Source organism: Temnothorax longispinosus, chromosome 4 (genome assembly GCF_030848805.1).
Source record: "Temnothorax longispinosus isolate EJ_2023e chromosome 4, Tlon_JGU_v1, whole genome shotgun sequence".
Taxonomy (NCBI): domain Eukaryota; kingdom Metazoa; phylum Arthropoda; class Insecta; order Hymenoptera; family Formicidae; genus Temnothorax; species Temnothorax longispinosus.
This window is the reverse complement of record NC_092361.1, coordinates 12,617,900-12,635,083: the sequence shown is the minus strand read 5'-3', so window position 1 is coordinate 12,635,083 and position 17,184 is coordinate 12,617,900. Positions and strand designations below refer to the sequence as shown.

General features: G+C 32.0%; 1 protein-coding gene across 1 annotated transcript; it reads left to right on the top strand.

Moving 5' to 3' along the window:
- The first annotated feature begins 6,063 nt into the window (after positions 1-6,063).
- LOC139811795 (uncharacterized) lies at positions 6,064-16,877 on the top strand. The gene is made up of 4 exons (XM_071776193.1): positions 6,064-6,291; positions 8,084-8,133; positions 11,803-12,081; positions 12,680-16,877. Exons 1-4 carry the CDS (start codon positions 6,280-6,282, stop codon positions 13,464-13,466), a joined length of 1,128 nt encoding a protein of 375 aa, XP_071632294.1. The 5' UTR covers positions 6,064-6,279; the 3' UTR covers positions 13,467-16,877.
- Positions 16,878-17,184: the final 307 nt, after the last annotated feature.

Here is a 17,184-nt window from a genome sequence, read left to right as displayed (position 1 = left end):
AATGAATAGAAACCGTACTCAACGTATAACGATGTACAAGAAGTGTGCTATTGTTTCATAATATAATACACGCGTACATTTTGGTAAGACAAAGGGAATAAATTTGAAAATATTATAATAAAGAAAAAAACACAAAAAATTTTGCAAAATATTCTTTAAAACCTTTTACTCTCCTTTTAGATATACAATAGCTTTTCTAAAACGCGTTATTTACATGTAATAAAAAATTAGCTTAATCAATCAGAATAAATATAATATAAATATAATTCATGCACATTTTGAAATAAAAATATGTAAGCAGTATAGAAGAAAATTGAAGGAAATAGACGCATCATGCACGGTACATGTTGAAAGCAATATTGAAAATGTGCGCTGTCGATGGCTAGTAAGTTATACGGAAGCGAGAGGGGTTACCGTTTCCCTTTCCTGAAGAAGCGCGCCGAGCAGAGCTGATAATACGGAGGCGCACACGGAACCAGCGAGGCGATGACCGGCGACCGTTCACTCTCTGAAATTTGCGTTCACCTTCGTAAATCGCGCCTACGGGAGAAAGGGAAACCGATCTCGGCGTGTCTCTCTGTAAAATGCGCGCAAGAGCAAATTATACGTATATGACGGTGTATGCCGCGCCGCGCCGGTGCTCGAGCGAGAAAACAAAAACGAATAACACGCGAATACGGCTTTATCCTTTTCCTTCCATCTCGCGAGGCCGTGACAGTGAACTCTCTAGTGAAGGAATCCAATCTAATCCGGCCAGGGTCGGAGTAAATGTACAGGGTGTTACGTTTCAATACGTTAACAGAGTGTCGCCTTATAGGAAATTAAATGTCACGGATCGGACGCTTAGACGAATATCAAGTGGCACCGTTTCAGGTCTGGATCAGTTTCACTCAACGTCACTCGTGCGCACTGAACGGTGTGGTCAGTTAACTTCGACCACAATTGAGATAAAAAAACGACTGTAAAAAAATAAAGAATCGGGTAAAAGAATTGGGTAACTGATGTTTTAATGGTAAAACTGAATGTTTTAGAAATTGACACAAAAATGCGCTACCGATAAAAATGAATGGAAATTAAGATGTATTTTTTGTTACATATTTTTCTACTGATGGCAATTTGTTTATATAATTTTTATACATATAAGACTGTAATTACTCTCATATAAATGCAATAATATGAGATGTTGGATAGAATCGCTATTTTTCATTAATTATAATTGAAGATATTTATGTACAAAAAACATCTTGTATGTATTCTATAGCAAATTATAAATTATAAGACATAAAAGGCGCAAGTTATATAAAATTTTTATCTTTTTTAAACTAAATATTTAAAAATATATTTTTTACACATAAAAAAATTTATATCTTTTCAAATTTTCTTCTAAATCAAAGTTTATACATTTAGTATCTCTTTTTTATTATATTTTAACACAATTTTCTGTCATATATCAAAATTGTAAAGTCTATTTATTTTACATTTTTATTACGTCCATCAATTTTTAATAATTTAGAGTAAGCACTTATTAATTACATTTCTTTAATACTTCAATTTTTGCGATTTCAATTATGCAATAAAAATAAGACAAGAGAGCACAAAAGTGCTATACAGAGTATACTTATGTTTATTGAATAATGCAACACATGGTACTTGAGAAAGTATATTGTAACATATATTCGTCGATCTTACGAGTGGTTATTCACCTTCATCAATAGTATCTCATTGAAAGCCTTACGATCTATTACCAGGAAGTAATAATTATTTTCGCGGGTATAGGATATCCAAAATAATAAGATTATAATGAATGCGGTTGTTCCGCAAAGCCTACAAAAATAAAATAATGAAAGAGAAATGTGTAATATAAGCCTGTATATAAATGAAGGAAACGTGATTTAAATTTACTTTCGTTTAAGCTATAATTAAGGCATGATAAGTCACTTTTAAACATTATTGAAAACATTAAAGTATTGTCACTTATAATATATTGCGTCCATTAGTCAATTTGTTATAAAACAATTATTATCTATATTTAATTTTAAAACTAGCTTTTCCATGTTTTCTGGCAATTCTAAATTTATTTATTATTATAACATATTTTTTCGTAAAAATATTGAATAATTTTCTCTACTTTCTACGCATGTATATCTACGTTTTATAGAGCTAAATACATGATGTTTGTTTAATAGAATTGCAATGAGGTACATTAAGAGAAGAACATGAAATTTACGTTAATGTGTATACATTGTCCGATTTTATGCTCTTTCTCTCTCCCTTTCTCTCTTTCTGTCTCTCTTTCTCTCTCTCTCTCTCTCTCTCTCTCTCTCCCCCCTCTCTCTCTCTCCCTCTTCAAAGCGCATTTTACTTGATCTCCTAATAGACCAATTTATGCGTTATTCGATCGTCGCAATTTTCTGCTTTAAGACATTAGCACTTATATGGAAGGAAAGATCGCGATTTTTTTATTCCGCAGTGAAATTTCCGGTATATTAGAGTTTATTGCAAAATTTCCGCTGCAAATTTTGACAGTTGACTCAATAATTGTGGTTACTAATTGTATCTAGCAGAATTTTGTTTCAGGGATAAAATATCTCGTTTTTAGAGAAAATTTAAGGCATATCGAAATCAAGTCATACTTAAGTATTTTACTATTTAATCATGATTTCTGTAAGTTTCTATATAAAATTGTAACTTAAAAACTATCGGATTACATCAGTGCACAGTACATGTTCAAAAATAGAAAAATCTTAAAATATGAATGAAATAAGAAAAGATGAAATATAAAGAAAAATTAATTCTATATAAAACTGTAAAATAAATTTACCATACTTTACATTTTATGAATATTATACATTTAAATCGTAAGTACTTTATGGATATTTGAAAAAACGATAATATATCCTAAGAATGGAAAATACATGTCAATTAGATAACTACTAAATCATTTAGTCGAAAGCGTAACTAAGAACGATGAAAAAAATGCTATGTATGGTTATTAATCTTTAGACACATCTTCAGACGTGTTTTGAATGCACTGACTCGTGGACCTATTGTATGTGAAGAATTGCAGTCATAAGAAATTATTTAATCTTAATCCATTCCTTGTTGTATTTATCATACAAATCAAAAATTCGCAGCGTGCTTTTTTGCTCAATTATTGCAAGATTTTACTATAATTTGAACTATAAGTAATATATTTCCAATGAAAATCTCTTTGGGAATGAATAGAAACTTTCTCTTTGTCATTACACATTTTTCATTTCATTCCTTTCTTTCTTTCTAGAGTTAAGAAAATTTAGTTAAGTCCAAATAAGTTTGGCTACTATTTTAAAAAAATTCATATAATATATACACTTCTTGGAAAAAAGTTATTGATAGTTTTTGTTTATTGCTGAAAGGATTGATTTTCACGTCATTTTCCAAAAAAAGAGATAGTAGGACTGATTAGGAAATAGAATGCTATTCAGTTTCTGTAAAAAAGGCATGAAGTTAGAAATTCGACCTTGAATTCGGTGCACGAAAGTATGTGCGTAAATGAACTAATTAATGCGTGCTTCTAACGATCCCATTGTCAGCGCCCCGGCGCGCGGCGCGTGGCGCGTCGAGAAAGGATTCGTGTATGTGGACCGTAACGGCTGCAATATGAAATCGGTGGTTATTCTTGTCAGTGAAATTCTTATATTTTTAATTACATAAAATAGAACACAGTCGGTACGATAGGAATACGAATTGGTGAATTATATCGAAAACATCGTTATAATGTGTATTCTTGAATTTTATTTTTTTGAAAACTGCAGAAGACAGAATGTAGAATGTTTGCAGACGATAGTTGTACATTAATTTTAATTTTCGATTTAATTGTCGATAAATATTTTTTAATTATTAATATAAGTCTCAAAAAAGAATCTATAAATACAACTGATATCAAACAGAAAAAAATGTTTGATTAATTAATTTCCGATTGCATTAATAGTTTTCGATTTAATTGTCAATAATTATTTTTTATTTATTAACAAAAATCTAAAATAAGAATCTATAAATGCGATTAATATAATCAAACAGAAAAAAAATGTTTGATTATATCGAATTATGCTAATGATTTAATTATTTACGCGATATATATGATACGTGAAGTAACTTTAATAAATGCATTATCAATGTATAACAACAGCAGATTTTCATTCTGTTATGATTTATTTACGCTATTTACATAATATTTGTGTTGTAATTCGGAAAATTGTTTCTTATATTGCAATAACAATTTACTGATTGAAAATAATATCTTATAAATATTACAATTGCTTTGCGAAAGTTTGCATTATCCTAAAAAATAAGAAAGTTTTTCTTTTGCTTAAATAAAAATGTTAAATAATATTCCTGGAAATTAGATATAATATTCAGAGAATCAATCGCGCGCGTCGAAAGTGCAATAACAGTAAATGTAGAACACTTTCCGTAAGGTCGCATTGCCGGAGTAGTTACATTCTCTTGTTATTTATTATTCGTATTTTGGAAAGCATACTTTGGGTGCGGCTTATAGATTCATTAACACGCATCTATTTGCGCGTCACCTGTAGAATAGTAATTAACAATAAAGATTTAATTTCGTTCAAGATAAAATTTGACAAATTTATAATATTACTCTATTATTTCACATATCTTTCATATTTTATTTTACTTTTTATCTTTATTAATTTTTATTTATTTACTTTTATTTTATAATATTTTATTTCTATAAAAGCTTCTTATCATTTCTTATTTTTATCTAATAGAAAGTATTTAAATCAAATTTGTGTGCAAATAATATTATATTTTTTTCTCATATAACTATATAAAATACAATTCCCCTACAATTGGTAATGAAAAAAGATATTTTGAAGAACGTGTATGCGCTACAATTTAATAAGCAAAGCAAGAAACGAAGTAGAAACCAAGTAAATTAAAGACTAACGCGAATGCTACTGCACCCAGGCGGCTTAGCTACATACGATAGCTAATAAATCCTATCAATTTTTTTGTCGCTGTCTACTATGATTTTTTTATTTACCGTCGATATTTTCCGTCGCTATCTACTAACTTTCGTTTGGCGAAGCTCTTCACCTTCCCCTTCCCCCCGCTCAGAGCCGCAATGGTATTCTATTTTCATTTCATAGAACTGAGATAGTAAGCGCGAAATACACCTGTCGGATCAATCTCTCTACTCATCCGAGTTATCCCGGCGGGAAAAAAGCCGGGAGGAATCTCGCCGCTGTGATGCAGCATCTCTCGCATGATGGATACACACAGTTGGAAAATTTGTGTAAATACTTTTGTGAAAAAATTTGCTGGTTAAAGTTTCTGTGTTAAATAATCAACATATTCATGTGCAGTAAATTTAATACATGTCTGCTATGTTAACTAAACGTAACAAATATAAAGTGTAAAATTATTAAAATAATTTAAAAAAATATGTTAAAGTAATACAATTTGTACGTATTTATTAAATGTATTAAAATCAACACTATTTATGAGTTGTTACATTTGTAAAATATAAAAAAAAACTTTTCTTATGTGTTAATTTTATCATAAAAGTTATATTAATTTTACACCTAATTAACTACAAATTACGATTAAAATAATATATGTTTTTGGTTGAAATATTAACATAGTATCAGTGTTACCATTTAACACATCCATATTATGTTAAATTAATAAAAAAATTCGAGTGGACTGTTTGTGATTTATGTTAAATTTAACACAAGTTTTCCAACTGTGCAGCGAGATATACGCTCATCACGTCGACGCGCTGTCGACGCTATCCATCTCGCTCGACGAAGAAAGTGTCGATTTCTCCCTAAACAAAAATTCGACGGCTCACCCGTGGCCGCGTTTAGCGGCGAAGGCCGCCGCCGCGCCGGTGCGCGCGGAGCTTACCCTCTCGGTACCCTGCCCGTTTTCCATTTCCATTCAGCGCGCTGGTACGGCGGACGCGGCGATCGCTCGTACATTTCCACGGTGGGAGGCGATCGCGACTATGAACCGCGTCTATGCTCTTTTTATCTTGTATAAAAGAGAAGAGGCGTAGCGCAGATAGCCGCAATACATCTGGATCATCCGCGGCGGCGAGCACGACCGGACACGGATCGCATCTCTCGGGCCTTCGATCGGTCAGTAGGTGGCATCGCCTCTTCGCCACCCCGTGCCTCGGCGACGACGACGACGACACCGATAACGTGACGACGGGTCGGATAGGGGCGCATTATCAGGCTTTGCAAGCGGCGTGTCAATTCAAGGGCCGGCGGTATGCGGTGCTCGGTGAGTCAGATTTTCTCAATTTTGCGTTTCGAAAGATTCCTGGCCACACTTTCTTAAATGTCAATTAAGCTTCTTTCTTCAATCGAGAAGCAGTATCTTTTTATTTTTTGTCTTCTATTTTTGTTGATTAATGGTTCTTAAAATTAGATTTGCTTGTCTTTGTCTCAAAGGAATATAAGAGGAATCTGAAAAGCGACGAAGCTATTGTCTATGTCTATAGAATGATTTTATCCGACAGTTAATTAAAAGTGAAAAATTTGAACATGTAAATTTTACGCGAAAGACCATCTTTCATTTTTTTAATTATTGTTATTTATTTGTCCATCTCGTTTGTTAATGAGGCTATTAATTAAGATTTATATTTATATTTGAGAATAATAAGTTGTTTTTTAATAGTTATATTATAAACAAATTAATTTATGCCTTAACATATAAGAAATAAATTTAATTATTTAAGGTGGTTCGATGGCTACAACAAAATTCAGAGAATGTCATGAAATTTTAATATGTTGTTCTGCAATGCAAAATAGAATTATGTGAATTTTTTGGGAATTTTTCACCGTCCCGTTTTGAAAAAAATCTACTCCAAAAACCTAAAAAGTACAATTTTAGGAGTAGATTTATTTCAAAACGGGACGGTGAAAAATTCCCAAAAAATTCACATAATTCTATTTTGCATTCCAGAACAACATATTAAAATTGCATGAAACTGGCTGCATTTTTAACATAGGTTCTTATGGTTTTTATGGGAAATGACATATTGCATATATCTTCAGAATGAAATAAGTGCAAAAAAAATGCAAAAGAAAAAGAAATTTGCACATGTAACTTAATAATTTACAAATAAATGAGCGAAAGAAAGGGGAAGGTTACCGCACATTTCGTAGAAAAATTAATTATTAAAGCATAAATTGCTTGATTTTTCGTCTGCATAGACTGTCATGGTCGTGAACGACGTGAACAGCAGCACGCATTATACACGCGGCGACCAATCAGAGCAATCCCCTTCATTCCCACTACTTCAAACGCTAGTGCGCTGTTTCCAGAACCCCCGCGTCCCACTACTCCCCCCGATGAAGCCTCCGAACCTCCTTAAGATGACGTACTGCCTTCCTTATCGTTAAAAAAAAGAAGTACAGACGTCGAATTAATCCTTGGAGGAGCAACAATTTATTTTGCTAATTTAATAATTTAGTTTAATAAATAATATCGTAAATTTACACTATGTTTTTCAACTTACTATTGCATTTATAACGTGTGTCTCGTATTTTGTAAACCAGAATTAACGATAATATATTTTGAGTATTAATTCTCAAAAAGGACTTTAGAAAAACAAAATAATCTGTTTATATATCTTTATAAATTAAAAAGGTAATTAACAGTTTAATTAAATAAAGTAACAGTTTATTCGAATTTTATATTTGAACCGATTTCTAGAATGCAACTCAGAAGAATCCGTAAGTATATACAGGATTAACTTTCATCGTGTGAAAGTCTCAGTACTTATCAATGAAAGTACGATTAAGCGAAGGAAGAGGCGAGGCCGATAACGGCCCGCGAGTTTAGATAATTACGCTATTCACGACCATAAACCGAACACTAATGACAACCGTAGCGTATCAAAATTGCGTGCCTCAACGTGTAGGTACTCTTACAAATAAATTTTCTACACGCGAATAAGCTCTTTCGTGATTTCGTGCAAAAAACCTGTCAACTTAATAGACAGTTTACTTCATCGTTTATGCTCCGTTTACCGTTAAAAGGAATGTTAATCAGCAATTAATGTTTGCAGGCCCTCTGCATTCTGCTGCTGGCGATTAGCGAACCTCTTTTTACTTATGCGTGAGTATTTGTACCGTATTTAATTAAGATTAATTAATATCGGAATAAAGGAAAGTTGACTGGTCAGTTGCCAGGCCGTCTTAAATTCACATAAAAAAAATGGAGATTGCATTACAAAACTGTAGAAAATTCGTAATAAGTAATAACATAATCGGTGGACATGCAAAGTCTCGAAAAATCATAATCGCGATAATTGAAACAATGTTCCGGAAAGTCAAAATCCCGAAATTTAAGAAATGAGACAATGTCCCGAAAAGTCATAATCTTGAAATATAAGAAATGGAACAATATGCTCAGAAAAGACCAAAGTGAACATATCAAGATAGCATCGTATCTCGAAATCCAAAAGAGAGAATAGACAAAGTATTTCAGAATTGCCTCGACAATTTTTTCAGAAATTTTAAAATTCCACAAGTCAATTGCTATATGTATCATTTCGATACATTACAATTCTTACAATAAAAAGGAATATGTGTGTGTGTGTGTGTGTGTGTGTGTGTGTGTGTGTGTGTGTGTGTGTGTGTGTGTACAGCTCTTATATATATATATATATATACATATATATATATATATATATGTCGCAAGATTTCAATAATCCTGGCGCCTTAATTTGACGATGGTTTCTGGTAGTACTTTTAACACTGAACAAAAAATTATATAGATTTTATAGGGCTAACCGCTCTGGTTTTCAAGATATACAGTGTTAAAGTTAAAAATAAATAATATGAATTTTTAAATAATACTTCAATTGTGTGTGTATAAACAGTACACACGTAGGCGGAGGTGGGGGGTAAACCTCGGTTCGCGTGAAAAGTTAAAAACCCGTTTTTTCTTCTATTGTCGCTTGGTATGAAAAGTTGCATTTTGTAAAAATATTTAATATCTGTAACAGAAATAATTTGTTATAGCAGAGAATAGTTAGGATATTGAAAAGTGGCATCTCGTGACGTGTGGAAAGTGTATGCGTGGAGGCAGTAGATTCCGCCCCCTGCGGGGGGCTCCACTATTGTTAAACTAGACTAGTGTGCCTTCAAAGTACATGCGTCGGCTTTCCACGCGTGAAAAGTTGTAAACCCATGTGGCATCTCGTTTCATATCGACAACATATATCAAGGTCATTGAAATCGGTGAGATCGCCCTTAATCTAAAATTTTACCAACTTTAACACTGTATATCTCGAAAACCAGAGCAGTTAGCCCTATAAGGACCAGTTTCACAAGTGTCGGTTAACTTTTAATCTTAGATTAACTCACTCTTTGTCTTTTTCTAAGGGGGACGTTAGAAGGATGCAAAGAGTGAGTTAATCTAAGATTAAAAGTTAACCGACACTTGTGAAACTGGGTCTAAGACCTCTATAATTTTTTGTTCAGCATTAAAAGTACTATATCAGAAACCATCGTCAAATTAAGGCACCATGGTTATCGGAATCTAACCATATATGTATATATATCTTAGTTTCTTATATATCTATACGAATTTATACAGGCTGTTCCATTTTAAATGTCCCAGGCAAATATCTCGAAAAATATGGAAGATACGGAAAAATGTTCCAGACAAAAGTTGCATGGTTTGAAGGGGGCCACATGATAAAAAAATGAATTTGACCTTGAGTGACCTTTTCAAGGCCAGGTCAATGTGTGAGGAAGCCCATGGTAGATATCTCAAGTTCCCGGGGCCTCCTCACAAAACGCCGCGAGGAACATCCGGGGGGGTTTTAGTGGGTTGGAGTCCCACATAACCGCCCTTCCCGCCCCGGGGAAGGGGGTATCCGTGCGGATTTCTCCCCGTTAACAAAAAAAAAGTCAATGTGATTGACGTTTTTTAAAATAAAACTCCCCATTTTATTGCATAGTTTTATAGCTTTTTGTCAAAACATTTTTAAAACACTATAATAAAGTTCTATTTCGTTAAGAATTTTCTGAGATATTTCAAATTTTGTCATGATATTTTTAATTGTTATGATATAAAACATGAAATATCTCGTAAAATATTCACTTTTCGATAATTTTATTTTGATACTTTTATACATAGAATAATTAATTTTTACATTTGCAATTTTGCAAAATTGAATACGTCTACAAATTACAATCAAATTTCTTAAAATAATTTTTTAATATTTTTTTTTACAAAAATCGATTCTTTTTATTATTCTACGTATAAAAATATCCAGGTAAGTCATTGAAAAGTGAATACTTTACGAGATATTCTATATTTTATATTAAAAATATTATAACAAAATTTAAAATATCTCAAGAAATTCTTAACGAAAGAAAGCTTTATTATATGTATAGTGTTTTGAAAACGTCTCGACAAGGGTTACAAGAATATAACATGAAAAATAGGAGGTTAAAAAATTTAAGGTGACCTTGTCCTGACCTTGGTAACGCCACCCAAAGTCACACTGATAAGATCAGTAAATAGATCTTTTTCAACCTTACAACTTTTGTATATAAAATTTTTTCAGAAAACTCCATCCTTTCGAGATATACTGCCGTCCCAGTACTTTTTATACATACTTTTATATACAGAATATTTAAGAAATATTGATTAGTGTACACTATTACAGAATAAAATACGGAACGCATAACTTTATTTTATTTTAAAAATTTATTGAAGGAAAGCTATTTTAATCTGTAAACAGTTTAAACGATTACAATACAACGATAAACGGGGGAACATGCAGAGTTTATTTAAGTAAATACAAATTAATATAATTCTCTTAAGGATGTTTTGGATGTACTGGTCCAACCAAAAGTCATGGAAATATTAAAAACACCGATATTAACTCTCCAGAGATCCAAAGACAAAAAAATGTATATAAATAGTTACGGCAAGTTTAATAGAACGTAAAAGACGTAGATTTAGTGACTATAAATAACTGTTACTACTATTTCTTTCTTAAAAAAAATCTCGGCAAAAAACTTTCGAGAGTGATTTGCCCTGAATTCAACTTAATAAAGTGATTTGTGAAATTTGTGAAAGATTATAAAATTCTATACTGCGCGCCGAAAGTCTGATCGAGTAATAATTTCACTGATTTTTTTGCAATTTCTTTAAAACTATGTTGTAAATTGTTTTAAATTTTATTGCTATATTTTTGTTTGTTGAGGGCCTGCTTGCGTGTAAAATATCACTATATTAGTAGCATTTTTAAATGTTTTTTTTTACACTTCTCTAATATAACATAAGATTATGTGTTAAAAAACTCAGTATTCAAATATTGATAACTTTTTATCTAAATTGTGAATCGATCTGAAATTTGACCCCAAACTTTGAAAGAGAATACAGAATACGATATTAAATTTTCATCAACTTCGTAGCATTTTGACAAACCATTCAGAAAATCCTTAAGAATAGCTTAAGGAAAAATCGTTTTATTCAAATAAATGATTTTCTTTAATTCGTCTGTCAATTTGATCATTAAATATACGAATTTATATATACTAATATATTAATACAAATAGAAATACGAAACTGTTTTTTATATTATCATTTAAAAAAATATGGATTTAAGACGATTTTATAAATATATCACTCTTTATAACATTCTCGGTAACATTAATTAGAGAAATTTTTGAAATGCTTGCTGAAATGTTGGCAAATGGACTAAATAATAATATAAACCGTTAAATAATCTCGATCTCCATCTCCATCTATTTTCTTTTTCAGAAAGGTATTGGTAATCGTGCCTCGACACGTAAGACGGAGTCCAGCAGTGCCATGGCGACAATCGGGTCATTACAAAAAATCTTACGGTGTGCCTTATGGTCGCTACTATAAAAAAAAACCATTTCGGCTGCCACAAGGAGGCGATGATTTTGATCATGGTCCTGAACCTACGAATCACGTGAATGTACCGTACGGCAAAGACGTTCGTCACGCAATATCTTTTGGTAAAGGATACATCCCGTACGATAACATCAAGAATTTGCCATTTGTACATGAGAGGTAATATTATGTTTAATATAATTTGTTTTAATTTAAGTTTTTATCTTTAACAATTATATTTTATTTTTATCTTTTTAACTATATTATCTAATTATGCTATTCTAATTACAATTATAGTATACCTACAGTATAATAATATAGTAAAAATAGTACAATGGAATTAATTACGATATAACTGATAAAACTAAAACAGTATAATTAGAATTAGTTATACCATAATTAATTATAATATTATTTTTACAACATAATAATACATGTAAAGATATCTTGTTTCTTTCGGTAAAATTTAGCTGCATACTTTTTATAAAAATATAAATATTGCTTTTTGAATTTGTGTGAATAAATAATCAGGAATTCATACAAAGTACTTTTCACAAACAAACACTTTTACTTTCAAGGATAGTTTTGTAATGGCTAATAAAAATTACATACATATATATTGACATCTATATATTCGAAAGGGTCAACCAGTATTATCCAATACCGGTTAATCTGATACCGGTTTTTTTATCGATTAACTGGTATATTTACCCTAAGTTTCCACTCGTGATCAATTTTTCCTAACACGATTTAAGCTTTCTTTCTTTTTTCGATTCAGATACGCCGGTGCTTACGGACGTCAACCGAATTATCCGCCAACCAGTTTCACATCGGTAGGTCAGGAATACGCGCCATCGGCGACGAATCTGCAGACAGACTCGTTCTTCTCGGACATCTCGGATAGCGATGCCAGGAGCCTAAAAGACAGCATCAACAAATATTACAGCACCCGCTCGATCGAGAAAGACCTAAGCCTGAGAAATCAGCAGGCCCTCAGTAGTCTTATAGAGAAGACCAAGGAGACCCTGGCGAAGACCGAGGCTCTGTCCTCGGGCGCGTCTCCAGCCGCGTACGCCCACGCCGCCACCGCTCCCACTTCCGCTATCATCCCCTCCGCCATCGCCGGGGTACAGGGGGCTGTGTTAGTGCCGGCAGGTATACCGGCGGCGACTATCGCCGGTAACAAAGATGGTATTGTGCTGCGGGACACCGTATCCCTGGACGAGTATCAGAAGAAACTGGAGGAGCTCACCAAGACCTGGCCGAGCATGTTATCCGCCGGCACCAACTTCGCCGGAGCGATTTCTGCGCCCCAGCAGCTGCACGCTAACTTCCCGATCACCGGTCTACCAGGTGCCAGCTTTGGCGCTCCGACCGCCGGTGGCAATTGGATCGCCAGCTTCGCCCAGCCCAAGCAGGGCTACGCTGTGCGCGAAGACCACGGGGATTCCACGACCTATGACTTCAGAACGATGACCGTACAAGGCACCCCGTACCAACAGTTGTCGTTCGGTCATGGGGGTGCGTCGGTTGGCACGGGGATCGTCCCGAGCGCTCATGGGTAGACGAAGAATACACGCAGGAGTGTTAATGCCGCCCGGTTCGCACCGCGCACTCAGCCGTTACATTTCTTTGTAATATTTAAGAAATATATTTATTTTTTTACTTACGTAACTTATAATAATGTAGCTCTACTATTTTACTTTGTATTTAGAGAGCCAAAAGAATCGGCGAACTTCATGTCGTGAAGTCACTTTGTGATGAAGACAAGCGCACTGGACGTCATTGATACTTCTGATTACATGTAATTTTGAGAAATTTAAATTAAATTTCTTCTAACGCAGACACGGCAAAATATAATGTATGCTCATATTTGCCACGAAATGTATAAATATGTGGAGGTCATTTTCGCGCGCCTCTCTTGAGGCGTCGATATCCGATTTATAATGAAATTATATTTAGACTTTAGGAAGTTTCAATTATTCATATGTATATTCCGCAGATATTCCGCAGTGTGTGCGGTAACGACACATACATAAATATGTTATGTGATGTCAGAATCTCAATAGAGTATTTCTAATTTACATAAATCTTATTTAGGATCTCTTATTGGTCTCTATATTTTGATGAGTTAGAACACTATCGTTATCCGCTCTCTCATGTAAGAACTTTTTTTATTTACATTAATGCAAAATTGACTGATCATACTTATGAGTTACAGTTATGTGGATTGTCCAAGAGAAATTCCTGCCCTGAAGGTGTCAAATATTATTGTAGGATTATTTTACACTTATATTACATTTTCATTTTTGAGAGAAGAGAAAGAGAAAGAGAGATAGAAAGGGGAGAGAAAGGGGGAGAGAAAGAAAAGTTCTTTTTCATTTATCATCATTTAACTGACAATAAGACTGCATATATAAATAACTGTAAATGAAATTCAAATTTTAATAAATCTCAATTATCTGTTTCACATACTCAAAGACGCAGTGTCTTTGAAATTATAAATAAGTAAATAACATGCAATAATACACATAGAATAACTTCAGGGCCATACATGTTAAAAGAATTTAAAATGTTAAAATGTTAAAGGATTTTAATTGAATGTGGAAATAGTAATTGAAATTTGGCACCACATTTTATTAACTACTCAATCATATTGCTCTATAGTAAATCAAGTATGTTTCAGTAATCAACTTTAGGAAGATGAAAGTTATAATAACAGTAATGAAATCAAACGATCTTATCAGATTATTAATGAGAGAGTGGTGTAAAGTTACGGAAATTTTTATAACGTTCCAGCTAATTTTACTTTCCCTTTGTTTTGATCAGAATTGAAGTGTGAATTTGTATTTGCAAAATTCTAAATGTCTCGAACAAGTTTTGTCGCGAATCTATCCATCTCATATATATATATACCGGGTGTAACAAAAAGGTCGGGACCCTGGATTATCTCGGAAAGTTGACGTTTTCGGAAGAAATGTTTTATACAAAAGTTGTTTGGCTCGAAGGGGCACATAAGATGGTGCCATTAGTTTCACCTTAGATGATCGTTTGAAGCTCACGTGAACGACACCTTTAATTTCTTAAATGGAAATCTCTATTTTTTAATGCATATTCTTGTAGCTAATCTCGAGAGCTTTTTAAAACACTATAATAAAGTATTATTTTGTTAAAAACTTTTGGAATTATAAGGCTTGAAAGTTCTAGTATTTTGACATAAAATACAAAATATCTTCTAAAACATTAAGTTTTCGATAATGTTACCTTAATACTTTTATGCACAGAATAATAAGACGAATCAATTAGTATGAAAAAAAGGCATAGTTCCTTTAAGAAAAAATATATAATTTGCAACACGCATCTGCATACTTTTTCTTAAAAGCAACTATGTCTTTTTTTCATACCAATTGATTTGTCTCATTATTCTGTGCATAAAAGTATTAAGGTAACATTACCAAAAACTTAATGTTTTACAAGATATTTTGTATTTTATGTCAAAATACTAGAACTTTCAAGCCTAATAATTCCAAAAGTTCTTAACAAAAAAATACTTTATTATAGTGTTTTGAAAAGTTGGCGAGATTAGCTACAAGGATATGCATTGAAAAATAAGCGTTTTCATTTAAGAAATTAAAGGTGCTGTTCACGTGAGCTTTAAACGACCATCCATGGTCAAACCAATGACACCATCTTATGTGCCCCTTCGAGCCAAACAACTTTTGTATAAAACATTTCTTCCGAAAACGTCAACTTTTCGAGATAATTTAGGGCCCTGACCTTTTTGTTACACCCGGTATATATATATATATATATATATATATATATATATATATATATATATTGTTTTATTTATAATATTACGTAAGAAAATTTAACATAATGTCTGTATGAGCACTAACAATTCTCACCACAGTCTGGATATTATTAATTTTATATTTTGTTACATTACATCTTTTTACATTTTTATATTTTCAAATTACAATTTTTGTAAACTTAATTAAATATTTTATGAATTTTGAATACGGAGAAAAAAATTGTAACAGTTGCTGGACAAACTTTCAGTCTCAGATAAAAGACACAAATAGAAGAATTTACATATAAAATGGGATTGTTTAAAAATTAAAATGTTAATAATTTTTCCGTTATAAAGAAATAAAAATAAAATGTTATTACTTAACAAAATCTCATATAGGGTTATACAATCGGCTCAATACTGCGCCAGTACTAGTTGTCGCAGTTCGGGTACTACTGGCGTAGTACTGGCATTCAAAAATTTAATTGCTAAGAAATTTTAAATTGTAGTTGTAAGAGAGTTTACATTGTAAGTTATTTTAACCTCAATTTTAAATTCACCAAAGAATCTGTGACTGAAAGATTGTACGAGAGTTCTAGAAAGATATTCCATATACGTGAAGTGGATGACATTGCGCATCGTTACAATTTCAAATACCTAAGATTTATGCGTGTAATAGTATGTAATGATGTCATTCTTAAGATTACATAGATGTAATGATGAATACTAGGACTATTTTAGAGGCTCATAAGACAGATTACTATTATTCTTACGAACATTATTAAAGCATATTTACGTATAAATATTTATACGTATAATTATAAAGCTAAATCTAAAGCTGTAAATATGGAAAAAATTACGAGAGAACAATAAATTTATTCATAAAAAATTTTGTTGCGACAGTCTCTAATATGTAATTAGCATTACATATTAGTAAAAAATATTTCAATTATTTTTACTAACCGAATAATTTTTAAGTTATTTGTCATGTATGCGATTCCGCGTTAATATGTAAAGGACGAGGAATATCATTCCGACGTATCGTTATAACACATATATTGCGTGTACTAATCTGACGATTAATAAAGTATAAAATATTATACGTTAATATATTTGCAATGTATAAAAAAATAAATATATATGATGTATAAAGAAAATTATTAAACATAAATAATAATTAGCAAAAGAGTATCTAGCGACTATTCATTTCCTGATTAGGTTATGGATACAATAATTATTAGATAAACTGATAAATCATTAATAATTAAATAATAAATTAAAAAATTATTTATAATTATAATTATTAATTAATTATAAGACGAATATTTTAATTATCAAAATTGACAGAACGAAATATCATTTTAATTATCAGATTAATGATAAAGCTATAATTATAGCTTCTTTGAAATTAACGTTGTGAATGCTCTTAATTATCCAAAAAGACATTCATTTTTTATTTATATCTATTAATCTATAGTAAGAACGAGCCA